This window comes from Ambystoma mexicanum, chromosome 2q (genome assembly GCF_040938575.1).
Source record: "Ambystoma mexicanum isolate Mex_15411 chromosome 2q, UKY_AmexF1_1, whole genome shotgun sequence".
Classification (NCBI taxonomy): Eukaryota; Metazoa; Chordata; class Amphibia; order Caudata; family Ambystomatidae; genus Ambystoma; species Ambystoma mexicanum.
The window spans coordinates 893,760,338-893,786,658 of NC_090924.1; the positions used below are offsets into that span (position 1 = coordinate 893,760,338).

Sequence of the window (26,321 nt, forward strand, 5' to 3'; positions counted from 1 at the left end):
TTCAGAAGAATGACAGGAAGCATCCAGGTGGATGTTGAGGTCTCCGGGAAGGAGCAGTTGAGAGGTAGAGGCAAGAAAGGAGGAGCGGTCCGCCCACCCAGAGAGGAAGGAGGTTAACTGGGCAGGCGGCTGGTAGATAGTGGCCACAGTGAGAGAGAGGCCAGGAGAGAGAGCCTGCAGCCCAGGCATTCAAAGGAGGAGTCGTCCTGCATAGGAATGATAGAGACAGGGATCCAATCCGGGAAGATCAAGACTATGCCCCCATCAGGATATCAGGATGATTGGTTCTGAACGCGAAGAGGATCTTGTAGCCATCAGGGAGGAGCCAACTCGTGACAGATCTGGCCGTCAAACACATCCCGGTCAGACCGAGAACATCCAGGTTGAGTTCTTCAAAGAGACAGCAGATGTCAGAGGAGTGTTTGACAGCTGAGCGAGAGTTGGGAGTGGCAATGTGGACCAGGTTGCCATCTTTGAAAGACTTCCAGGGTGGGCTACAGGTCTGCGGTATGCCCTGAGGAAGTGTAGAAAGAGCCAGAGGATGAGCAGATGAGGAAGGTTGAGAGGGCAAGGTAGCCAACAAGGAGGAGGATGCCAGAGAGGTGGCAGAAGAGGGAGGCAACAGGGTGCCCAGAGAAGCAGTAGAGGGTGCCAAAGAGGTGGCGGATGATGGAGGAGGCAGAGGTGCCAGAGAAGGGAAAGAAGAGACAGCAGGAGAAGAAAGGAAGTTGATATGGTGCAGGAAGCGTCTATAAAAAAGGAGGAGGTTGGCCTGAGGGCCTTGGACAAAGACTGTGCCATTTAGATAAACATTCATGATGATCCTAAAGGAATGGAAGGGGTTAGGAGGGCCTCCCACCGGGTGCCACCATTAATGGGCCAGGAGGAAATAGGAGTGAGCACAGAGACCATATGGTGGGTCCATAGGCCTGGAGAGGGAACGACAAAGAGGATGTTGGTGAGGGTCTGTCTGGAAGAAGCGCTGGTGTAGGCATCAGCGATAGGGAGTCCTGGGTTGAGACTGGGACATTCCTTTTGAACTGCTTCTTCCAAGACATAGTGAGAAAGACAGGATAGTCAATAGAAAAGCAGTTAGAGAAGATAGGTGAGAGAGAGCACCATAAAGGATGCAAAAGATAGGGTGGGGGAAGGGTGGTGTGAAGAGTGGGGGGGGGGGACACTAGGGTTGGGACACTGACTTTCTAGGAATTCCATAAAGGAAGATGGCTTTTTCCATGGTTGTCTGGAATTGTTCTCAATTGTTCATTGGTTCATGCTACTTAAATTGTATTGATGGAGTCTGCTGCACCCCAACTATACCTTCATCTGAATCTGAAAATAATGCCCTTCTTTTGCATAGCTGCAAAGAGAGAATTCTTCCTTTGAGCCTTAATGTGTTGTATCAGTTTAGTGTGCTGAGCCAAATGTCCCAAACAAGACTTCAAACGACTGTCGTCCGATTCATCTTTCAGCCTAGATGCCGAATGGACTAGGCTCGATCTCGGGTGACTATCACCCATCTTGGACTTTGCAACCTGCATCGATGCTTCTGCGCCCTACTCTGGGCTTAGTTTTAATATGGGCAGCCTTGTGGATGGCAGGTGTTTTCTCCATAGCATGACTTCACGTCTGCCCTATGGCGGTCGAGGCCGAAACCGGTGCAAGTTTCCTCCACTTCAGCAGTTGACCTACCCTCTGACTTTTCTGCCTCTATAGCATAAGTGGCACACCACTTTTCTCTGTGTTCCTTCAAGGTTTAAAAAGCTGGCAAGCTGTACACCTATTGTCCATAAGGTCCGGTTGGAGACAGCTGATGCACACACAGTGTGCATCTTTTCTGGAAATTTGGTATTACAGGCTGGGCAGAATTTAATAACTCACTGCCAGTGTGAATGTAGACATATTATCCCCACTCTTCCAGCTATAAGCGTTTCGGCGTGGAGTTCTCAACTGCTGCAGATCTGTCACTTCAGTCTGTGTGTTCATCTCTGCATTAGACTTTGAGGACAGTTGCTGAGTTGCTCAAGTCCATCACTCTCTTTTGGAGTCAATGCTCTGATGTTTTGGTGTCGAAAACACAATAAATATATAGAGTATTTCTAACTCCACATAAAAGCGTCAAACCTATTGGCAGAAAAAACAATATCCGAGGATGTTGGCACATGAGGGAGGTTTGGGACATGTCCATGTAGAGTAGATAGTATGACAGGAACACCCCTGTCCAGGCTCCCTTTTTGAGGTTTTGACATCATTACAATCTAATTACTTATGCTTTTATTGATTACACCTACTATCTTGAAACATGTGAATCTACAAAGGGTATATATATCAGGCAACACATTATGTATGGCATCATCGGTATTATAGAGGTCATGTTAAATTGCATGACAAAGTGCAATTCCCAATAAAGTAGAGAAACATTTCTTTCGTCAATGCGCATCCTATTAAAGGCAATGGTTTAGGATTAAGTGACTAACAGATATTGAAAGGCACACAAAGCATGCAACCCTTTATTTGTACATAAAGTTATCTGCTAGTAATAGTTTGATATTTTACATCATGATGTTCTACAAACACATTTATTTACAAAGTACACTCCAGGGTGCAAAGGTATTTCTTTTTTCTTACATAATTGAAATCCACTCTCTCCTTTTGGAAGGACATCTGAAAGCATGCATACAAATATACTTTGGTTTGGTAAAACTACTATACGCCTCGTAACACAATAGTAACTTTATATTTACAGACATATTCCAGTATAAAGTACAGTAAAGAGACATACAACTTAAAATCCACAATAAAACAATGTATTTCCCCACATATTATTTTAAATTACATTATTATGGAGGAAAACAATAGATGAACATTTTCAATATTTAAAAAAAATAGTTTTATATTTCATGATTAGCTAAGCTGACTTGTATTACATTTCATCTGAACGGCAGTGCATTAGGTTACAGAGCCCTGTGCATATTTATATTACTTCTGCTCTACTTATGAAAAATAGGGCAATTGTCCAGCATTTATCTTTAAAACAAACACTTTTTTAGTAACAAAATTGCTTGGCAAATATTGAAAGTAACAACAAAGTAGTGCTAAGAAAAATAGACATTTTCAGGAACTCTCAACAAGAAAAGAAATAAAAAGTTTTATGTTATGTATTAGTTCATATACAATCCTCCAGTAGGTCATGGTTCGGTTAGTCTGCGTAAGGAAAATTCCTTTATGGAAAACTGATATTTGATATATCTTGGTTTACTTGAGCATGTCAGTCTGTGCTTCTGTGCTGTCATTAAATGAACATACACAAACAAGTGCAGGCATCACTTTCTGCGTCTTTCGCTCTCCCTCCATCAACTTCTGCTTCACAGGAAATACATAAGCAGTGTTTTACAAACAACCTTGATGAAATGCATGTATCCAGTACGAGCACATTTTAGGGCCATCCCTCAAAAAACAGAACTATGTTAATAAGTGAAAACCTCAATATCCTGCAGCAGATTGATGTTTCCGATGACCCGTTTAACTTTGCACGGCCCAGTCCTTAGCCTTTATGGTGTCTCCTTAGTTGTGGATGTGGTGGGTTTCCTGGCATTTCCATTCTGTGACTTGTAGCTGGTGAAGTTGGGTGTATGAATTGTCCGGATGTTCTTCGCACCTTGACCCAGAGAAGGAGGAGAGGTGGGGGTAGTGGGAGAGGAAGAGGAAGAGGAAAGGGATGGTCTGCCATTTGAAGTCTGTGGCGAAAATGAAAGATGGTGACCTTTACCGGTGTAAGTGGGACTTTGGTTCTTTGAGGAGCCATTAGGGATGGAAGGAATAAGGGATGACGAGTTAATAGTCCGTCCTGTTTGAGGGCTGAGGGGATTAGAGGGAGAAACAGGGGATTTAGTAGATGGACTAAGAGGGTTAGGGCTTTCACCACAATAAGCAGGCAGAGAGCTACTTTTCCCAGAGGTGGGAGAAAAGGCTGGAATTCTAGAAGAGGTTAGAGTAGGGGAGGTAGCTTTAACATCCCCACCAGCCTTCTTAGTACCTCCATTAGCCTGCAAATAAAGATGTCAGGAGACAGTCGGTCAGAGAGCTGGCAACTTGACACAACAACAGGGCTTGGAAGCCTAGCCCAATGAGAATTAAAAAGAAATGCCAAGGCCATAGCTATGGCTTGCAGGTTTTCACTGGACCCGGCAGAAACTGGCAAGTGCACGTCTCAGAAAAAGAAGAGAGTGGCATAGGCTCAGAGAGTGTGTGGAATCCGGTGAGTTAATCAAAGCCAGTTCCTGTTTATTGCATCACCCATGCACTTTGAACATTACAAGGGCTTGACGGAGACAAGTTCATGAAGGGTTAATACGTTTCGAATGCAGCGGCTACCAGTTAGTACAGATGCCTAAGCATGAACTTAATTTAACTGCAAAGTTCGAAAACCTGCATTTGCGATATCTCTCTCGAACACAAAAATACAATGGTGATACCTGTTATCACATATTACAGCAGAATACCGAAGTCAACCAAGCGAGAGATCTTTTATTGCCGCATGCACAAGCACTGTGAAAGTGTAACAGAAAGTGTTAGTAGGCATGCAACCAGATCCAGGTTGTTTATTTAAGCCATGTTTAAAGGCACAATCCATTATTTGGTATATATTAGGTCGGTTCCTTGACTTGCATGTTTTAACATTTTTAGTCCATCCAGAAATGGTGGCTTATGGTAAAACTACCTGTCGATACTGGCGCTGTGGCTCCTGTAACTTGGGCTGCTTGGCTGTTTTGTCCATGCTTCCCTGTTGTCTACTTTTTGAGGCCATGGGTATTGGCATCCTGCTGGTTTGTGATGAACCACTGGAAGCCTGCAATAATAAGGAAAGGGACGGTGGAGGAAACAAGGACAGTCGTTAAAGGTCATGTTGAACTGAGTTTGCATACACCATGCTTTATCAACGTGTGAGTACACCTCAAGGGCCCTGCATGCAAGAGAGGCAAGTGAAGGTAAACGCATGATGTTAATTTCAAGAAGCAAAAAGTCAAAACTACACATCTACTGATCAAAATTGATTTAATGAAAAACACTGAAAGCAATCATTTTACAAAGACAAGATGTTATTATTCCCAAATTGCCCATCACCAATCGGCAGCATAGCATAGCTCAAATCACGTACAATCAGTTGTTAAGACACCATAGAGGAAACACCAAGCCACCTGAAAAGAAGCCAACAAAAAGACACGAGAGACGCCTGTTGTTTAATTGCAGTTGTTGCAGGTCTAGACACACGCTTATCCTGTTTGGGTACCTTACGTGGAGCTGAAGGTATGGAAGAGGGTAGGCCAACAAGAGTCTTAGGTCCATCTTGTATTGAGCTATTGCTCAGTTGAACTGAAGAGGAGGAGAGAATTGCTCCATCTTCTTCGATAGAGACAATATTTTCAGATACAGATTTTGGACTCATTTCACTAATTGTATTTTCTAGTTGTTTGATTGTCTGCTCAAGACTATCTAAAGTCCTGTAAGTGTTTTTCCGAATTTCATCTGTTCTTGGAGGCAGCCCTGTAGTTTCACAATTCGGTTGCTGTGGAGTTATTGAAGTGTTCTTAGTGGTCTCCTCCTTTGATTTGGACCTTGCAATTTCAAATCGCTTGGCTTCCTTCTGCTGTTTCACAGTACCATCGGGCTCCTCTTCTTCCTCATACACCACAACCTGTAAGGTCTTCTTTCCAGTTTTAGTACCAGTCCGAATTGCTTGCGTTAGAGCAGCTAATTGCTTTTTAGGGAATTTAAATTTAAATTTCTTCTTAACATCATCCCTATTTGCAAACTGATCATCTGGAGAATCAGACTTCATGCCTGAAGGTATGTCTTCACTACTTGTGAAATGTTTATTTGAAGTTTCCTCTTCATCACTACGGTGAAGCTTCAGGGGATGGGAGTGTGGATGATATTTAAAGGTAGACTGGTTATTGCTTTCAAGACTGCCATCTTTAAATATTACAGATTGTTCCTGACAGGCAGAATTTGCTTCTGAATATTCATCCTCATCCTCTTCTAATATTTTCTCACTGGACATCATTCTTTCAAACTCTTCTTCACATTCCTCAAATATTGTTGACAACCTCTTGTAGGCAGATCTAATGTCCATGGGTTCATCAAAAATTATGATGACTGGTTTTTTGTCCATGCAAAGCACTGGGTCATTGTTACCCTTATTATCAACTGCCCCATCCTGTTTTTTCTTGTCTGCTCTAGCATCAATGTTAACTGTTTCTACATCATCTCCCTGTCTACTCACAATATCATGCACTTCTCCACTCGACAATACCTGTACCTCATTTTTTGTAATCATAAAAGCAATGTTATCTGTTGGAGAGCTACATGGGGAACCTGGATCTTCATTACTATGGACATTTCTATTCCTAGATGTTTTCTGTCTCATGACAACCTGCTGACCATGGTCCAAAAATGGCAGCTCACGCTCTCTTAGTGATTTAGAGGCCAGTAAAAGGTCCTCAATCTTTGAATCTTCATTGTTTTTGTCAGCAGACGCACTATCACTGATTCTGGTGCCTCCATCCACAATGCAAATTTCATTTTGAGTGATGGTCTGGCCTACTACACTGGAGACTCTGTAGTTCACCTTTAATTTGTCTTTTTCAGCAAACAGATCCTGTACTTTGGTGGTTGCCTCTTGCTCTTTGCTTTTCAAGACATTTATTGAATCATGGTCTGCTGAGGGAATTTCACAGATTGTCACCACATTCCCTGAATCCTCGTCTGTTTCGATGATCACATTCTTGTTTAGAGACACATTTTCAGGGAGTAAAGAAATTGTTTCATTTCCTGTACTTGTTAAGGATTCCGAAAATGTATTTGTATCTCTTTGGTCTTGAGATGTTTCCTGGAATTGTCCTGCAACATCAGGAGCTTGTTCATTTCCTGTAGCAACACAATACACGACCTGAGGGTGAAAAATATGATTGGTTCAATATTTATAGCATTTCTGATAGAAACATGGTTCGATGTCTTTAAATGGTTCTCGTGCAGGGCATGTAAGCTTACCCTTGCATACTCTGCTGTGGATGGTTTTTCATATCCATCATCAGATTTCAGTACCTCTTCTTGGAAAAATTCCAAATTCTGGTAGGACAGTTTATGATAGATTACTGCACAAAACTGCACAGCACAGGCAGCGATTTAAACAAACATCATATGTATTCAGACCCTTTCACAGCATGGCTGACACACACACGCGCACATACACATACACACACACACCCTTCTCCCCCAGCCCCCCATTCCCCCTGGCAACAGATGTATCAGATCACTAATGACCATGTAATAATTAAAACATGTCAAAAACGCCTGTTGGTTAAAAAAAAAAACCCTATCAACAGTTGATTTTTGAGCAGTTATTAATAGTGAAATTGCTCCTTGTCCTAGTCTCGGCTTTCAGTGCAGTCAGACAGTGTGCGTGTTTGTGTGTTTGTGTGTGTGTGTGAGTGAATTTTCTCTGTGTGCATGTCATTCCTCAGGGAATGTTGTGGCAGTCCCAAAGCTGGAATGACTTTGGAGGTGTTAGTACATCAGCACCACTTATTTTGCTAAAATAGGTCTCCTTGGAGCTACATTACATTGCTGCATATTCATACTACCTTTTAATCGTATACTTTACTTCTGCATTTTCACTTTGTTTCTCCAGCCTGGCATTCTCTTACTTTTCCTTGCTTGTGGGCATTAATCAGGCAGGGTCATCGATGCCCCCTGTTCATTATGCATGTGCCACAGGTTTGTGCTAAAGAAATTCCAGCTTCTGAAGCACTGGGATGAGATGACACCCAACACTGATTTAACCCTATTATTATTTGCGCAATCTAGGAGTCAGATGTCTGGCATTTCAATGTCTCAGAATCATGTAAGAAGAGGTGAGCGAAATAGGAGGAACATCTTAATTGTATAACATATGGATATGCAGTGGGGTAAGGGCTGGAAATCCAGATAGATCACCTTCTTCCCAATCAAATGGGGCTTCTTTCATTAGGCTCCTAGCAATAAAGCCAGGCTCACTATTTGAATAAAATGGTCTGAATGGGTAAACACTTTGAGAAATCTTTTGGACTCTACATGGGCAGGTTCTGTGCCATTTCAAAAAAACGTTTGCACAGAAAGTGTTGTAAACCTTGCCTGAAAGATTAATCAACAGCTACTGTACACCTTATGCAGGTTGGCTCAGGATGGGGTTGGACACACTTTAGTAAGTCTGATGTTTCTCGGTCAGGGCCATTTTACTTAATGTGTGGCAGTCCCTTCATATTGTGGGCATTTGGGAATTTCTGCCACAGTTTAAAGACTTGCACCACTATGCAATGTGTGTCCTATAGAGGTCCATTGAGAGATGGTCCACTGGCCTTAAAGACTGGTGGAGGGAAACATCAAACCACAATGCCCCTGAAGGCCCCAAATGTTCAACCACTCCTGGGTAAGACGAGCATTACCTACCAGCAATCATATTTCTGTATTGTATCTGCTTAGATTCACATGCTTTGCATAGGCCGACATCTAGTGATTGGTGCGAAGTGTTCCATTACTTGTTTTGGAAGTCTAAAAAAGGGGCATTGCTGTAATACTATCCCTACTGTTATGTGTAAAGTTACCATGATTTCCACATTAGATCAGGGATGGAATTCACACTGAAGCAGGTATAGGCCTTCTGACTACAAACCATTGAAGTATCAGGATCCTCTTATCATAGCTTCCAGATATCCCTGCTTATAAATACAACCCCAAGCATACACCCTGGATCTCAAAAGCTGTAGCGGTAGATTGCCTTTGCTGAGCAGACATTTTACTATGACATTAATACATAATCCTATACTAACAACTGGAAGTGTAGTTTGCCAGGTGGAACAGCACTGGCACTTGCCCCCTTTAGTCATGTGCCTTACTTTCTTTTGGGCAATACAGCGCTGGCCAGTGCACTACATGACATTGTAAAAAGGCTCTTTTCACTACACACACTACTTAGCAATGCAATGCAAGCCATATTTCTCTTGAGTACTGGAGAGGGAGGCAGCCTCCCTTAAAGCTGTTGTCTTACACTCAACACAAAAACACCCCCTACCCTACCTCTGGAGCAGATATACTGGATGTCTTTGGTTAGTGTAGATCCCCCTCTCCCCGACCCCATAGTTTACCCCCTCTGTTGTATAATCTGATAACCTGACAACAAGAAAATGGACAAACTAGTAATGCTTGTTTAATACCTTTAGATTCCTACATTTGTGAAACCTGACAATCACTGAAGAACCAACTTTGCACATTTGTGGAGATTGTCTATCGGATTTATAGACTGATCATTACTATAATATTTGAAAGCATAGCCCTTTTAATTAATCTAATGAATGAACTGCTTGAAGGTAGTATCAGTCCTACAAATATTAGTTGTATATATGGTCCTGGCTCTTAACTGAATACAAATATGTTTCACTGATATCAGACCCATGAATAAATGGCCCCTTATGTGGAGTAGACAGCCAGTATATGTATTTGTTGATAACAATGCATTAGCAATACGATCCTGGATAAATTGACTGAACTACCAGAGAATGCAACACAGTAACCAGTTAATAGCATAAATGTCCACATGGCTACATTAATAAATCATTGCAGAAGATAAAAACAAACGAATGAATAGCACACACCAAACAAACCTCTTCCTGTGCTGAAATTCAGTGCACAAGTACACATGAATTTTTGTGTTTTTCTGCATGCTGTCAGTAGATGTTTCGAAGGCTTTGTGAGACTGAGCTTATTAACTGCTTAAAGTGCCAATGACTGATTGTGCTACCATTCCCCCCAAGGGAAATTCAACCACTTGCCCTCATAGTGCACCAAACTAAATTTTACTTGGCTTGGTCTAGACTGAAGCATCGACTGAATGCTCAAGGAGTGTCAACAAGGCCTGAAAAACTTAACCATTCACTGGTGAACCCACCCCAGCACCTATATTGATAGCTGTGGTGAAGCCCCCTGCATGAGGTTTGGGGAGGGGGTAACAAGGGCCAGGTGCCACTGCCCAGTACCCAATGCTTGGCCCAGCGGAGTTGCAGGGAGTACTTCTTGGATACAGTGCCATGCTCCAGTCAAGCGCTCGCTACAGAGAGAGAGAGAAAGAACAGGCTCCTCTCCCTTTATGGGAAGCTCAGAGCATAGGTAAGCCCACAATATCACCAGCACCACTTTGGTACAATTGGCCCCAAAACGTGCCCCATACAGAAATCCCACTTCTGCCATAGGGACACTCAGACGATTGGGAAAGGGGAGCCTCCAGACCCAGGCCATAAAGACAGAATGAGCTCAGAAGCACTAGGGTCCAGAAAGTACAGGCGGGATGCAGAGACAATAAACACACAATCACAGTGTGCATGCGAGCAAACTCATCCTGAGAAACACTCAGCATTCCAGACCATATAAGCGGCCAAACAATACCTGATGGGACTGTGAGAAATGGGGCACTACAGGACAGTGGTGTTTCTATATGGTGGTCTGCCTACATGAAGGTTAATATCTAGACTCTGAAATATTGAGGATGGAGAGGCAGGGCCGAGGGAGAATGACGCTCACTTTAAAATGCATCAATCTGATAGTACAACCAATAGACTTGTTCACTTGAATATAGTTAAGCTTGAGAGGTCCTAGGGAGGTAGGCCTTGACCCCTATGTTAACCTCCAGTTTTGAGCGAATGGGAGGAGGTGAAAAAGAACCAGGTGATGATGAGTAAGAAGAAGAATAGAATCATGAGGAGTAAAAAAGGGGGGTAAAAGCAACCAGAAGGTGGTGAGGAGCAACCTCAGGAGGAGTGAGGAGCAGGTGGAAAGGAACCTGGAGGTGGTGAGGTGGAAGATCAAGAGATGACAGGAGGAGGTGGTGAGAAAGAGTATCAGGCACTGGGAGAAGGAATTAGAGAAGATTCAGATGGACGATGTTTGGGAAGAATCTAGGAGGAGAGGTGGAGTACATCCAAAAGGTGAAAGGACCGTCATTGAGAGAGTAGAGGAGGAGGAGAGACAAAGTGGTGTTCAAAGGTGCAAGTGGAAATTGGGTCACAGTATGAACATGTGGCAAAGTATCGAGGAGGAGAGGAGGAGACAGCTCGGGAGTAGGAGTGATCTCACTCAGTGCAAAACAGCTGCACCCCATTGAGGAGGCAAAGCAGGCCAGGGTGTTGGGGGCTAGAGTCAGGATCTTGAAACGGGAAGGGCAAGAACATAACCAGATTTATAGATCAGCTCAGGTGGCCAGTCTCCTGGTGGAACTCTGGGACCGAGTCGGACATTACCAAACGCTATCTTCTAAAGTTGCCTAGCCTTATGTGCAAATGCACAAGACACCCGAGAAACAAGTGAAGGGGTCTCATAGACAAGAAACCATGGACGTCAATGAACAAGATCAGGAGCAAAGAAAGAAGTGTGGGGACACTCAAAACCCAGACTATGGGTGACCGATAATTCACAATAAATAATCAGAAAGGGATTCTGGATTGAGAATAAACAAACAGACTTTGTTGTTGGAGCTCTAAGGAGAAGACACCCTGTTGTGTTAGTTTCCTTGAACTCCGAACCTTCTGTGTCCGTTTCACATTGATTCCTCTTGACTTTATGACACAGCCAACCTGGCCAATGGCGCATAAATCACACATTTCTTTCTCTTCATTCCCAAAGAATTCTATGCCGAAATAGTCTCTGCTACTTTGAACTTGCCCACTTCTCTGTAGGTGAGGCCACATAAACAATGTCACAGTATTGTAATTGGAACAGTACTACAGATGTGCCCAGTAGCAGTCTGAGAAATTACTTTGGAGATATATGGAACATGGCAATGGGACAATTTCCCCAAAGCACTGACTGTGAAAAGTGCTTCATAGCAAAGTGTCATACCATCCCACCAAAATCAGGAGGCGGGAGGAATCCTAAGCACTCTGGCCATTTGAACTTGATTGACCATGAACCTGTGTGCCGTAGAAGAAGGACTTCAGTGCAGCTTTAATATAGGCAAAGTCAGTTTCCTCATATCCACTTTTGCGCTAGATCAAACAAACCAATAAGCTGTTGAGGAGCTGTCCCCGGTGTTCTTGTGGTGGAACAGTAATGGTTAGATTTCATCTGCTCACATTTGACACATCTCTGTACAGAACCTCACATGAAACTTCAGACGTCTCTCATGCAAACTCTCATTGTATAACCTGTTGACCCCCCCCCTTCATACAGCAAATTCAGATGAATGGAAAGGTACATTATGAGAACAAGCTTAAACCTTGTAGTGCGGTTTAACACATGGATCAGTAATGCACACATACACATGATGTTACAAACTAATGGCTGTGGGATTGTATGGTTAGATACAAAATTACAGTATGAAATGAAATATTTTATTTATATTGCGCTCGTACACAAGTGTTTCAGAGCGTGACCAAGCAAAAGGGAGGGGAACAGGGGAGAAAAAATAACAACGATCTTACTAGGCCCAGTGACATTGAGAACGCACGAGTGCATGGGAAAGGGAAAAGGGGGAAAGTGCATGGAAGGGGGGAGAAGTGAAAAGTGCGGAACACAGGAGAGAACAGAATAAATAATAAGCTTAACACATAAATAAAGGCGATACACAGTGGTAGTGCAGCCAGCAAGTGCTAGGTTAGTCAGATAGGGTATATATGATAAGTGCAGAAGGAAAGTAGGTGCGGGACTGTATGGGTACAGATACAGACCCCAGTGCAAGGGTTGGCCCGGAGGCAGTGCAGGAGGGTGGCAGGGTGGGCAGGTACCTGGGCCCAAAGGACAGAGGGTGGCCAAGTGCAAGGTGCCGAGAGAGAAAACAGATCAGCGGGGGAGAAGAGGGGCAAAGACAGAAGTGAAGAGGAAGGTCTTGAGGTGCTTCTGGAACCAGAGATGGTTCTCTTCAAGTTTCAAGGTGGCAGGGAGGCTGTTCCAAAGGGAGGCCCCAGCCGAAGGCAGAGATCTACCCCCAGCACATTTTTTTGAAAAACGACGGACCCTGAGGGAGTTAGAAGTAGAGGAGGGAAGGGCTTGAGAGGGAGGTATTTACGGAGGGATAGCTGAAGGTATTTTGGACCCAGGCCCCAGAAAGGCTTGTGGACAATACAGAGGGTTTTAAATGTAATCCTTGCATCCACTGGGAGCCAATGATGGGATTTCAGAGCTGGAGAAATACGATCCCAGGGCTTGAGGCCAAGGACAAGTCTTGCAGTCCTGTTTTGGATTAGTTGTAAAGGGAAGAAAGTGGAGGCGGGTAGATTTAGAAAGAGACTGTTACAGTAGTCCAACCTAGAGTGAACCAGAGCTTGGGAGACAGTGAGCTTCTGAGGGAAGGAGAGGAAAGGCAGAGTACCTCTGAGGAGGTGCAGTAGGAAGTTTGACTTTTCAGAGACGTCGGAGATGTGTGCAGAGAAGGAAAGTGTGGAGTCAAAGATGACCCCGAGGTTCTTGACCTCGCAGGTAGGAGGAGGGTCAAGGAAGGCCGGCCAGAGAGTGAGGGGAAAGGATGGGGGGGTGTACTGATGAGATCTCAGTCTTGTTGGCATTTTATATGTGTATATAAAAGTATATGTGTCGCAGTATGTGTGCCATTTTTCAGACAGTCGCCATTTCAACTGGATGTTACCCTTAATTACATAAATTAAAACGCGACCTTTACAGACTAATACATTAGCCTTATTCTGTGAGGGGAAACTGAATGAAGGACCTTAAATCCTATATGTGACACTGGCAAATAAAGATATTACCCAGACTTCCAAACGTAACCTATAAAGATGAGCACATTATTGTAGGACATGTGCATGCAATTTTAACTAAAACACATTTCTCTCCACTGCAGAAGTAACATTGAAATCTAGTTGTCTAAACTTTCCCCCCATATCGGACATTTGAAGAGAGAACACCCATTGTCACCCATGTGGGGAACCTCTGAACAAAGGCTTTAAAATCTATTAGCTAGAGGCTGAATGGAGCACCTATATATAGGATATATTCAAATACAATTTACAGCGTAACACATCAGGGACCTCGGGACTAGTTTTATTTATTTTTAAGTATACAAATCCCAATGAATTAACTATTGTCTGATAAGAAAATTCAAGGGATATGAGATCCTTGAGACAAGCATTAATAAGTGGAATACTTGGTACATCCAAGGAATGCAGGCCATGGCTCACATCGGACTGCGTGAACGTATTCATTGCAAGTACCTTTATGCCATGTATGTGTTGACTTTCTATATTGCATCATGCTAACCTGTTATTAATTAGTAGCCAAATTAAAGTTTAATTGAAAAGGGAGGAGACAAGAGTGCAAAATGATGCTGCCCCTTTATAGTTTTGACATGATATGGCATTTATAACGCGCATGTACACAAGTGTTTCAGGCGCGATGAGACAAGGAGGGGGAAACAAAGGGAGGACCAAATAACCATTTTACTAGGCCTTGTGTCACTCAGATCGTGCAAGTGCAGGGAAGAGGGAAGGGGAAAGTGCCAGGGGGTAGGGGAAGGAGGGAAGTGCAGTTAACACACAAGTGCAGGAAGCCAGTGGCTCATAAGTGCAGAGGCAAGGGATTGTAGGGTTAACAAAATTAGGATTGTTTGTGTTGTAAATTGACAATGGATTCCAAAACATTTTGTTGTGCTCTCGAGCGTTAGAATGGTTTTTCAGAACCACTACTGGTGTTGGGAACTGGGAAGCCAACCTAAGTAGACATGCAAGGTTAAAATCAAAGTGTACCCGACTCGCACTTTGTAGAGTGGCTGAGCAGGAAGGCTTAGGAGATCAGGAGCTTGGTGTACATTTGCCATACACAAGTGGTTGTCAAGAAAAGTGCCCACACAGGTAAGTGCCAAAAATATACTTATTTATTATCAAAACAAGTGCATTAATCTAGAATACAAGCCAAGTAAAATGATACACCAATTTACATTCACAACATTCGTATCCAATAGGGGCACCTTCCACACTTTAACCTACAATACAGTTATTATGTAATACACTGTTACAAGCTAAAGGGGGAGGGGAGCTATGTTAGCATATATCATCAACTTTATAAAGTGGTAAATTACACAGGCATATTGAAAATAATCTTAGGCAGTCCCACCCTATCCTAGAAGCAATCTTCAATCAGGGGTACAAGGTAAATCAAATTTAGACCAGTACCCAAAGCTTTCCCATAGGGTAGAACAGGCTCAATTCAATAGTTAAGTTACGTTAGATTGTACTAATTTGTAAGACTGCACTTACTGGTTTTCAACGGAAGAGAGGCACAGCTACCAGGATGTCTGGGAGGGGGGAGCAGAGAGGATTTCTTTACCCAGGTCCCACCATGAAAGGTAAGGCAAGGGTAGCCCTATGGTAGGACTCTACACATATTGGACTTAATGGGGAACATCTAGGCTACACAAAGAGTAGGCAGGCTCGTTGCCAGATCCGAGACTAGGAAGACCAACAAACTCAGGGATGTCAGGGCCTTTAGGGATGACTATTCTCACCAATGGTTGCCTCGTTAGGTGTCCATGGGTCGAGGGTGCAGAGGTGGTTCATTTAGACAGCTGGGTCTGCTATTTCGGTGGTTCCGGTCTCCGAATGTGACCTTATGGATCTTGGACCTTGAGGCTGCACCTCAGGTTTCCTAAAACAAAGGACCTCTGCAGCACCCATCACAAAGGAAGACTGACAGTGCAGAAGGTGAAGAAGGCAGTTTTTAGGGTCCAGCACGGGTGAGAAAGCAACCATGAAAGAGGACAGGGGACCTCAGCTGAAACAGGGCACCTCCACCCGGTGGAGACCACTCCAGAGGTTGTAGACTGGCCACAGGTCCATGGCTTCCAGGAGCTTCAAAGAGATGTCCAGCACAGCGCAGGACAGTGAACAGGCACTTCCCACTGGCTCAATGGAGAGAGACGCTGATGGCTTCCTTGGTCAATGGAGAGCTGAGCTTCCCAATTGGGTAGATGGCGTTGGCACCACTTGTCTTAGCAACATCTTTGTTGTATTCCTCTGTGGCCTTGTGTGGTTAGGTCTCTTATTGCAGTGGTCAAGCTTCTGCATGGCTCCAGATCCCCACCCGATATACAGAAACCTGGATTGTGCAGAGCAGAACCCACCTAACTAAGGACCTGCAACTTTAAAATCCAATCATGAATAGCCTGCTCAGGTACAGTCATGACATCACCCAGGTTTGGAATGTATATGAGGGCTGTCTGGAGCCCCGTATCAAGCCCCAACAGGTTCCAATCACACCAAGTCTACTGCACACTAACACAGTATAAATGTAAATGTGCCTGGGGGTGCCCACAAATTGTAAAAAGAAGGTGTCACTGTCACCACCCTCTTTATGCTTCACTGAGTAGGGGGAGAAATATCTATAAAGTAAAACGACAGAGGGAAGAAGGCCCATATGCATTAATGTCCATAAGGTGATAGTCATGCTATCCAACCGTATCAATAGTGGCCTGGGTCTTCTTCACTAGTAGCCTTAAGGACTAACCAGTGCACCCACATTGATATGAGCTAAGCAAGCGAGGGAGGTCAACAAGACCCCAGCCACTACAAATAGGTCCAGATTACATGAATAGTCAGTAGATATGTTGGGGGTCTCATTGAAAGAGATTTGAAAGGTGCAAAAGGGAAACTTTTATGAACAGCAAGGTTTACTTGATTTAAGATGGACTCCTTTTCATGAGTGTCCGAATCATAAGATCATGCGAGATTAAAGACTGGAATCTATGAAGGTGAAAATATGTCGGAGGCATTCTTTTTTTTAACTGTAGGTCCGGCACACCCACTTTTGTCACAGAATGATGGCAATGAGGAACATATTCTAGTGTCTCCCTCCAAAAAGGGCCTGTAGACCACTTTTCAGATGAAGACTAAAGAAGACAATATATTTAGCAATGAATCAAATCTTACAAACATTCCATAAATGTTTCTATTTTTATTCTCCTTCCTCAAATTTGTCACATCAATAAAAACGCCAGGTGGGGATTTCTTGGCTGAAAAGGGCTGTTCTGCTAAATATTGGCAGTAACGCCAAGGTTCCTTTAAACCAATTTGGAATCGCTGTGAGAATTTGGCCTTTTAATCGGATTCTGATTAGGGGCAAAGGAGATTGCTTCTTAGCACATGGTACATGCCGATTCATGTCAATATTTGTGGCCCACTATGCAGTTTAGATGTTGAGGTTAGTGGTACCCAGAAGAGCTTCAGTGGTGCATCATTGAGGTCTTGATCCACTGGAGTGAGATATTTTCATGGCAGATTGATATGAAAATATTTGAAGTCAGACGTCAACCTTACTGTCATCTAGAGCCTTAATGACGGTACATGTTTTAGTGGCATTCCCAGGATGTCAACCTTAGTTGTTGAAACAGTAACTGTTAATGTGTATGTAGGATAAATATGATGGCGGTTTCTTTTATCTTGGTTTGTTTTAATAAAACGATAACCCATTTACTGTTTCACCACTGTAAGACTGAAGAACTTCAGTTTTACACATCCCAATTACCACCAGCATAATAGCTTTACTCCAGAAAATTGAATTAATTGGTAAATGTTATTGTTGGCAGTAAAGGAAATTGACAGCTGGAAAAACACATGCATGTTCACTGTACAGCTGTTCCCTGACCTAGTATGGGACATTTCCCTCTCAATGTCTTCCTTTTGAAACCACATCCCCGGTTATGGATGTACAGGAAGTACATCTGTGCCTTCATGTTACTTGTTGACAAAGTTATGACAGCATGAGTTGTCAACTTACATGCAGTAAATAGAATATGGCATTCATAACCCATTCCACAGGCCACACCAGGGGTAACGCCTGGAGTATCAGCCCAAGTTTCCATCCTCCTGATTGGTCGGCTCCCACTCACAGGGTGCTAATGTCAATTGGTACTGTAATGTCAATACTTATCAGATGAAAGTGGTCCCGGCGGCCGGTATGCTGGTCTGCATTCACGTCCTTTTGGAACATGAGGTAGAATCAGGTAAACCCTTCAACATTGAGGATTTTGGTGCGCAATAAAATGGCATAAAAACATAAAAAAGGTGAATATTGTACGATTTTTTGGCAGTGCTTCCTGTTATCAGGTATAACTAGCTGTATATTGGAAGAGCCATGACGGCAGTATAATGATAAGAGCCCACAGTCTCCGTAGTGGGGGGTGTCCTGCACGGGCCCCGTGGATCTCAGGTTCAACAGTCCATGCTCTCTGACGCTCTGTGACGCTCTGTAGCTTCTCAGCTGAGAGGACCCACAGAAACGATCACCTGCATCAGGTCTGACGAAACAACCACCATGTAAGTGCAGCAAAAATAAGTATTGAAGTCTGGAGTATGTGTGCCTGATGCAAGAGGACTGAGATTCCTCTCCCCAAGCCCAGCTGTTTCCCAGCCCAACCTTCTAAAATGCCCAAATGGCCTGCAAGTAGTTTCTCCTCCCCTGCTGGCTTCTTCATGATTATGAATGCCCTAAAAACCCACCAAAGCATAATGTGTTGATGCTGTTTTCAACCACAGGCATCCATCTCGGCCTCATTCTTACTGTGATCATTCATATCATCCACAAGGGGCAATTGACCTTGACCCTCGCCCAGAGTTTGAGATATTCCATTGCCCTGTCTCTGTCATGGGGCAGTCCCAGCAATCCCCTGGTTTGCAATAGGTGTAGTTGGTGATGAGGCATTGGTGGGTGGCTGTTAGGTTAGATTTTCATTTTATGCTAAATCCTCCTCACCTGAGAGATCCCCAGAACTTTTTGCTGGACTAGTGGGCTCTTTTTCCTTGTTCCTGGTTAAGTGGGAACCTTTTTCCCCCCACTCTCCCTTTATTTTACTCTTTTTATGGGTGACTTTGTATGCCTCTCCATAGTGTATTTTTGAAGGGATCCTTTCCAATACCTGTTTAGGTATCATTGCAGCACACAACAACTTATGTGCAGTGTTGCCCTTGGGGCTTCCCTTTTTGTTCACTTTTGATTTACCTTGGGTGAACTACTGTTCCCAAAGGTAGAGAGGGGTTTTCATCCCCTTTACATTTTATACAGTGAGACCAGCACACCCCACCTTATGTGGCACGCTGGTTGAAAAACGTAGCATCCCTTTCTCACTACTCCAGTAACATTTTTGTAACTGTGACTTTTATGGCTGGTGGCTGTGATTCTACTTTTATGACTTTAGTGTTAATATTACGCACAGGCTAGTAAATCAGCCGCAGTAATGCACAGAAAGGTCATCATTCTGCCAGAATGGTGGCTTCTTTCTTTTTTCACCATTTTGTGTGTGCTCGTCCTTTCTTGGGTCTTCTTGCGCCATCCTTGGAGGGGGAGGTCCTGGTTGAAGGTTTGTTTTTGGCGGGAACTCTTTGTGTTTCCCATCGAGGCTCAAGAGTGTCTGTGAAGGCAGGAAGTGAGGGAGTAGTCCAAGACGCTGCAGCCCTTTGTCTTCTGGTATGCCTGAAAGGAAGCAATTCCTACTGGGGAGCTGGCTGTCCTGATTAGACAGCCGCCCGCCTCTTTCTGTAAACTGCTGGGAGCGTTTGTAGAAGTTGAGCATGGGTTCCTGGATAAAAGTTAGATTCTGGAAGCTGCAGAGATGTCGACCCCTGGAACTAAATCCGAAGAGGAAGATGAAGAAAAGGCAGCTGTAACTCATTCCAGAGCCCTGGAGACCCTGCTCTTTAACCGGAGCCGGTCATAACCCTTCCTTCCAAGTGACCCCTGGATCCCGAAGACAACAACCCCTACCCAGAGGCTGGTGAGACTCACTGGTCTTGAGAAGACCTGCAAAACGAGCCATCCCTCGACGTGCTGCGATCCTGCTGGGCTGAAAACCGCCAATACCAGGGGACCTCGAGCCTGTGTGTAGTGCATGGTCTTCTGAAATCTGATTCTCGACGAAACCTTGGTGAACTCCTGCTGCTGGACCTCCAGAGATATTATTTGAATCCCTGAAGTCCGCCCACCAGAGTGCTGGACCGAGACAGTGAAGAGAATCCGACTGGTATTGAATGTTCATCAGGTACCTGTAAAAGGGCACCTAATCAGCAGAACCATTAGAAGCCTTGAAGAATGCTTTGCGGGGAGCCTTTCCTGTCAACTGCTGCTAAAAGTTCCTTTCCGGTGTCTGGTCTTTCGTCACCATGACCAAGAATCCAGGTACAGGGCCCTGTGCTGCTGCAGCGTGTAGACGTTTGACACCAAGCACTTCTTTGCTGAGGTACTGTGCTGGCTTGGGTAATACTTACCTCAAGTCTTGTGTCGATACTATGTGGCTGAGTGGATGATTCATGTGTTTAGGGGTTCACCCATACCATTGCCCAGGCCTACCGCTGGAACGCATCTAGGCAGCCTTCTGTGGAGTCCCTGAACATTTTTTGCTAACTCTAAAGTCTGTACTTACTTGTTAGACAAGATATCCTTTGGAACTCTGACTTTCTTGCATCTGAACCCTATCTTGACCTGCCTACTAAACTACTAGGGTCCCTCTTCTGCCTCTGAGATCACTCATGCCCTAGAACAGGGAAGGACATTAAAAGATATGGCTTCTGACTTGAAATGTTAACAATTGTTGCAAAGTATTTACTTGTAAATGTGTTAGTGTGTAACTTTGATTCCTGAACAGAATAAGGTACAAAGTGTCCTGTAGTTCTTACCTCTGAGTTGCTTGTTGTCCCTCTGAAAAGTATAAGACATTATTTGACTTAATTTGAAAGATGTTCCACCCTTCTAGAAAGTGATTGTGTTGGTATTTCTTAATTATTTCTAACTGAATAATTGTAGGAGTTTACCAATAGGTTTTACTCACCTTGAATAGCTCTTGCCATGCTAAAAGTGTACCATTTAGTTTTGCATACCTTTAAATGCTTAGTGCATTTCTAAAATAGTATTACATAGTTCTCACTTATCCTAGAATTGCATTCTTCCCCTCTGAAAAGTATAAGGTTCTTACTTACCTTGAACTGCTGATTGCCTTTCTGAAAAGTCTGCTAGAGTTCATGAATTGTGCCCCACTTTTCTGAAAAGTATCATTGGCACAGCCATATTCCTGTATTCGAAATAGTGTTGAAAGTTATGACAAATAGGGTTTTACTTACCTTGCTGCTGCTCTTCTAAAAGTGTGATATTGGGTTGTGCTTACCTTGAACAGCTTTGTGCATTTCTAAAACAGGCTTGCTGAGTTCTTACTTATCCTTGAGTAGCTGACTGCCCCTCTGAAAAGTATAAGTGAATGTAACCAAATCCATGCCTACCAGAAGAATACGTTACATTTGTTGTAAGTGAATAACACTGTAGGTTATTACCATTAGTGACGGCCTCCCTTGAAATACATTGTGTATCATTAGGTTTGACTCACCTTGACTATCTGACTGCTCTACTAAAGATATACTTTGATTTGTGTATACCACAAGTATTGTGCTTTTTTTTAATAATTGTGTTTGAGTTGTAATATAGTACTTACATTTCCAAAGATGTATCTTTTCCCACATGACATGTATACATGAACCATTATTTTTAGAATACATATTGTATCATTGTCTATTTGGACCATATGTATACTACAATTTCTTTGCACTTTTCTACAAACCTCTCTACCTCCTAAAATAAGCCTGGCTGCACTGTCATTGCTACCATTATCTCAGGTGGCACAGCCTTACACTAAGAGTTGGAGACTCGATATTGCCTACTTGTATGGTTTTATAAAGTCTTGGTAAGACTAACCCAGTGGCCTTCAGACTGTGAGGCTGGCCACACATTTTGGGAGTTCGATGATTGCTTCCAATAGAAGATACAAGCAATTATGGCATTTGAGTGTGCCTGGCAACTGTATTTGAACTTTGGGGGGGGGGGGGGCGGGGAAAGAGGAGTTTGAAGAACTTTGAATACCACTGAACTAACCTAACAGTCATGAAAAAAATAACTGATGTAGAAAAGGCAGCACTAGAGGGAGTACACTCAAATCAGCCTAACTATGTTTATACTGAGCTGAAAAAAAACATCCAGGCCTACAGATACATAACTGTATCTCATGCACACAATGTTATGCCATGCCGGCATAGCACACACAACTCTTATCTTGCCATATGAACATAGCCACCAAAGACCACTCATAAATAGTGAGGCAATTGAAATAAATTGCTTTTTTTTTTTAGTTTATCTACAGGCAGTGCATTAGATTGATTTATTGGAAATAATGTGTAATTTACACCTTTCATTTGGTCAAGGAATAATTGGTGCCCGCGTTGCCTGTTACTGTCATGGTTGGCCTGTTACAGTGATAAAAACACAGTAACCATAATCTGATCTGGCACAGGCATATTTTCAGTTTCAAAAACATGGCAAGAAAGTTTGCAAAGTGAGCTGGGAATAGCTTTGATGCAAAGCAAAACAACTGCAATGTACATCTGTGTTTTCTCTATACAAGCCTTTCAATCGCTCCAATAACAGTCTACATCAGAATGAGCATCAGCAATACACAACTATCCTAGGCAATGTTTCACTCACTGAGACTCCTTCACCCGTTTCGTGTTAATTAAAAACACATTCTTCAGGATTGCTGCTTTTCAAATGTAGTGCGTCCTCTCATCCGAACATGCTGCTCCCACTGCCACTAGTGCTCCGCATTTCATTATTCTGGTCTGCTTCTGGATGCCCACTTCCCCTCCTGGGATTGACATGCCACCTCTCCAGGGCTGGTTCTTGGTGCCCCCACCTTTCTGGGCTGGTTCTGGGTACCACCTCCTCCCCTGTGCTGGTGCTGGGGGTCCTCCCCACCCCAGGGCTGGTGCTGGGTGCCCACATTTCCCTTGGCTGGTTCTGCATGCACCCTCCTCTCCCCAGGACTGGTTTTGGTGCCCCCACCTCCCTCTGACTGGTGCTGGGTGCACCTTCCTCCAACTAGTGCTTGCTCATCCCCGATGCGGGTTCTGGCAGGCCCTTCTCCCCTTGCCTTGTTTTGGGCACTCCCTTCTCCTTAGACTGGTTCTGGATGCCCCCTCACTCTCTGGGCTAGTTATGGTTGCCCCTACTCCCCTTGCAGGTTCTGGGTGCGCCACCTTTCATAGGTGTTCCCTCTTTCCCTGTTCTAGTTCTGGGTGCCCCATTACCCCGTTCCCTCCTCTTCCACGCCAGTTAGGCTTGTTGTTTTGTACTGTTTGAATGCACGACTTTCGACCCATTTTGTTTTTTTATTCAATGATCATCCCATCACCCCTCCCCCTCTTCCACCGGAATGGGATTGCTACTGTCATTCTTTGTCCTCTGTAAAGGTTTTTTTCAAAACACGCTTGTCTGCAATAAATACGCATCTCCTCTCAAGACATGAGGCTTTTTATACTGCGCTAAATCACCACCTTAGCGATCTCATCTGCTCCAAGACCTTCACCCTAACTTTGCTAATGACGAAACACTTTGCGCCCCTAGACTTGGTTATATCTGCCCATAGGAAAAAACCAAGGAGAGGTGCACCCAGAATCAGTGCAAAGCAAATCCCGTTTTCTCTGAGGTGTCATATCCAATCAGGCAGGAATGCTTCATTACTTACCACTAATCTTAACTACACTAGCAGCCCAGCTCTTCCTCATTGCAGTCTTTATGGGGGTGAGACAGCTTCTCATTAAATAAGGACTGAGCAATGAATAGTGATGAAGTGAATGTTAATGGGTCTTGTACCACACGCACAGTTGCCACTTGTGTGCGCTCTGGCGGGTCTGCAATGGAAGGAGGATGGCGGGGTGCGTTAGTGGGATTGAGAGGGAGAAGAGCAAGAGAGCTGTAATGTGCTGTTGGCAGTTTCAGTTCGGAGAAACCGGTCACTCGGCATTGGTGCGTTTCCGGTCAGTAGCCGTCATGTGGTGTTGAGGTGCGGTTGTGTGTGGTTTGTTTTTTGTGAAGTGTGTGCGGTTTGTGGTGCGGTAGAGGAGTGGCTGTGTTTAGTTCAGGGTTTGCAGTGGTAACCTTATTAAACACTGGTAATCGTGGCCTTATTTTAAAGGCCTAACCTCCCCTCATAGAGTAAGTGCTGTGATGAGGAAGAGGGACAAACTGGTAATGGGTATACATCTGATCTGCTGAGAAAAATCTCTGCACTGAAGGGACCATGGGCGCGGGACACCTCAGTGCGGCGTGCTTGATTCTGCCACAGTTACCTTCTTTTCCTTGGGATACATCAAGCCCAGCGGCCTCGTGTCCTTCGCCTGACTCTCTGTTCTTGACTGCTCGACATGGTTTTTTGAGTTGACTTCCATAAAGGAACATTTCTGGAAAGCCTGCGGTTTAAAAGAATATTAAAATTAGGATGGCCACTTTACACTTGCTTCATTCTTAAAAAGTAATACAGTATATCTGACAGTAAATACGTCACTGGGCTATTTGTTATGTTATCTCAAGTTGTTTGTTGCGGTGTCATTTGCATGTCTGCACTGCACACACATCCATCACTTCCTCTTATGAGTTTGCTCAGTCGCTCTGTAGGTTTCTACTGTTCAAAATCTTGGTGTTAAAAGTATTGGCTTCCCTATCCATGGAGGCTCAAGTAAGTGCGGTTTGCCAAAAGGGATACTTAACTCTTGCAAAAATTCTTCCTTCTTTACCAGATTTATGTCACGCACCAGTTTTCTGTGCTTCTATGTCCAGTATTCCAGACTATTGTAATTGTGTGTACCTTTCTCAACCATGCAGCAGATACTACAAAATTCAGCCACAATAGCTGCCACTTTGACCCCTTGATTTGCCAACATTTCACCCACATGCCATCATGTACATTGGCTTCCTGTTGCTAAACGAGTGGAATTTAAGGCACTTTGTATTGTTCACTGTGCTGTTCATCAGGTTGGCCCGGAATATCTGCCGGCTAAATTCTCCCATTATGCCCCATCACGTTTGCTTCGCTCTTTGGAGGCACTTTGATCCAAGCTCCTATGTTTCATCGGACTAGTCTTGTTGGCGGTTCCTTTGCTGTTGCTGCCGCTAGGATATGGGATAAGTTACCTGTGTCCTTGCGTGCTGTTGAGCAGCATCTTATCCTTTCGTCAGCTGCTGAAAACATCTTTGTGTTTGCTGGCCCTGTTCCAGGCTTGCTTGACTTTCATTCCTTTTTCAGTTTAGTGCCAAGATGCCCTTGTTGGTGGTAGCTGGGCTGTATAAATATGCCCAACATAACATAACGTTACGTAGGTCCCTTCTGTGGTTTCAGCTTACTAGTATTATTTGCGTCCACAGATAAGTATAACCTGGAACCTCATTATGAATATAGTATCTTAAATATCTCATATTTTTAACCACCTAATCATGAGTTCGGATGGCAGTGTATATTTATAGCTTGGGGTACATACAAAGTACTCGCGTGGTGCAGATTTAGTGGAAACAACTCTGGCCCATATTACAGAAACGTTGCACCGGTGTATGTGCAAAATTGCACGCTATTAGTACTAACGTGAGGTTTGACCCGTTTCTAAAAACACTGGCACATATTAGAAAATCATTGCATCATGACAGGAGCATTTTTTCATGGTGTAAGCACTAGGACAATAATTGCGCTAGTGCAAAAATGATACATTTTCGATGCATTTTTCCACCAGGGGACAGTTTGTTCTAGTGCTAATACCATGCAACTTTTCACTTGCAATGGTGCAAAGTGTCTGTAATCTGGCCCCATGTGTTCTAAATGCTTCCTTTCGATAAATGCTTGAAAGCATAGTTGCAGATTTTTCTTTGAAGTCTTACCATAGATATTTATTCTGGGTCTAGCCCGGTTGAGAAGTTCAGGTTTTTTTTCCTTAAAATCGATTTCAAAAAGCCAAACAGAAAAATAAATCAACTTGGCCTTGATCTGAGGGTTTGAAGCTATAATTAACAACAGCGTGAATATTGAAATACGCAGCAGAGACATCAAGTCTATTTGAACCTGCAGCTACAGGACAGCCTCAATAAATTCAACAATTGAGACGCTAGAGTATTAAATCACAACAGTGGATGCTAGTTAGGCCGTAGCGGAACAGAGCGCATCACTTCAGAAGACGCGCAGTAACGGATCAGTCACAAATCTTATGCCGTGAATTTGCTCCATCAAATCCGGACACAAAACAATCTTTCAGATTGATTCTATGGAATAAAAAGACTGTCTCTTCCCACACCAAAGAATATAGTTTTAGATCAGCGTGCCATGCTAAAAGGTTGGTTTTATGGTATTCGCTTGTGTGATGGCCTGCATTCTGGGAACAATTTTCTTTGGCCAACCAGTCTAAAAGAGCAATGTCCTAAATACTGAATATTGCAAATTG

The 26,321-nt window shown here is 43.7% G+C and overlaps 1 protein-coding gene across 16 annotated transcripts in view; it reads right to left on the reverse strand.

Moving 5' to 3' along the window:
* Window positions 1-2,482: 2,482 nt before the first annotated feature.
* Window positions 2,483-26,321, reverse strand: part of KIAA1217 (KIAA1217 ortholog) — a 1,682,267-nt gene continuing 1,658,428 nt past the window's right edge. For 11 of the 16 annotated variants that reach the window (XM_069648169.1, XM_069648165.1, XM_069648168.1 and 8 more), the window contains 5 exons: window positions 24,189-24,308; window positions 7,051-7,128; window positions 5,291-6,949; window positions 4,721-4,849; window positions 2,483-4,046 (listed from right to left, as the gene is read on the reverse strand). In XM_069648169.1, coding sequence (XP_069504270.1) covers window positions 3,552-4,046; window positions 4,721-4,849; window positions 5,291-6,949; window positions 7,051-7,128; window positions 24,189-24,308 — 2,481 coding nt within the window. In that variant the 3' untranslated portion in view covers window positions 2,483-3,551. Of the gene's footprint in view, window positions 4,850-5,290; window positions 6,950-7,050; window positions 7,129-24,188; window positions 24,309-26,321 lie in introns of all 16 variants that reach the window. The other 5 variants (XM_069648180.1, XM_069648181.1, XM_069648171.1 and 2 more) reach the window with 4 other exon arrangements.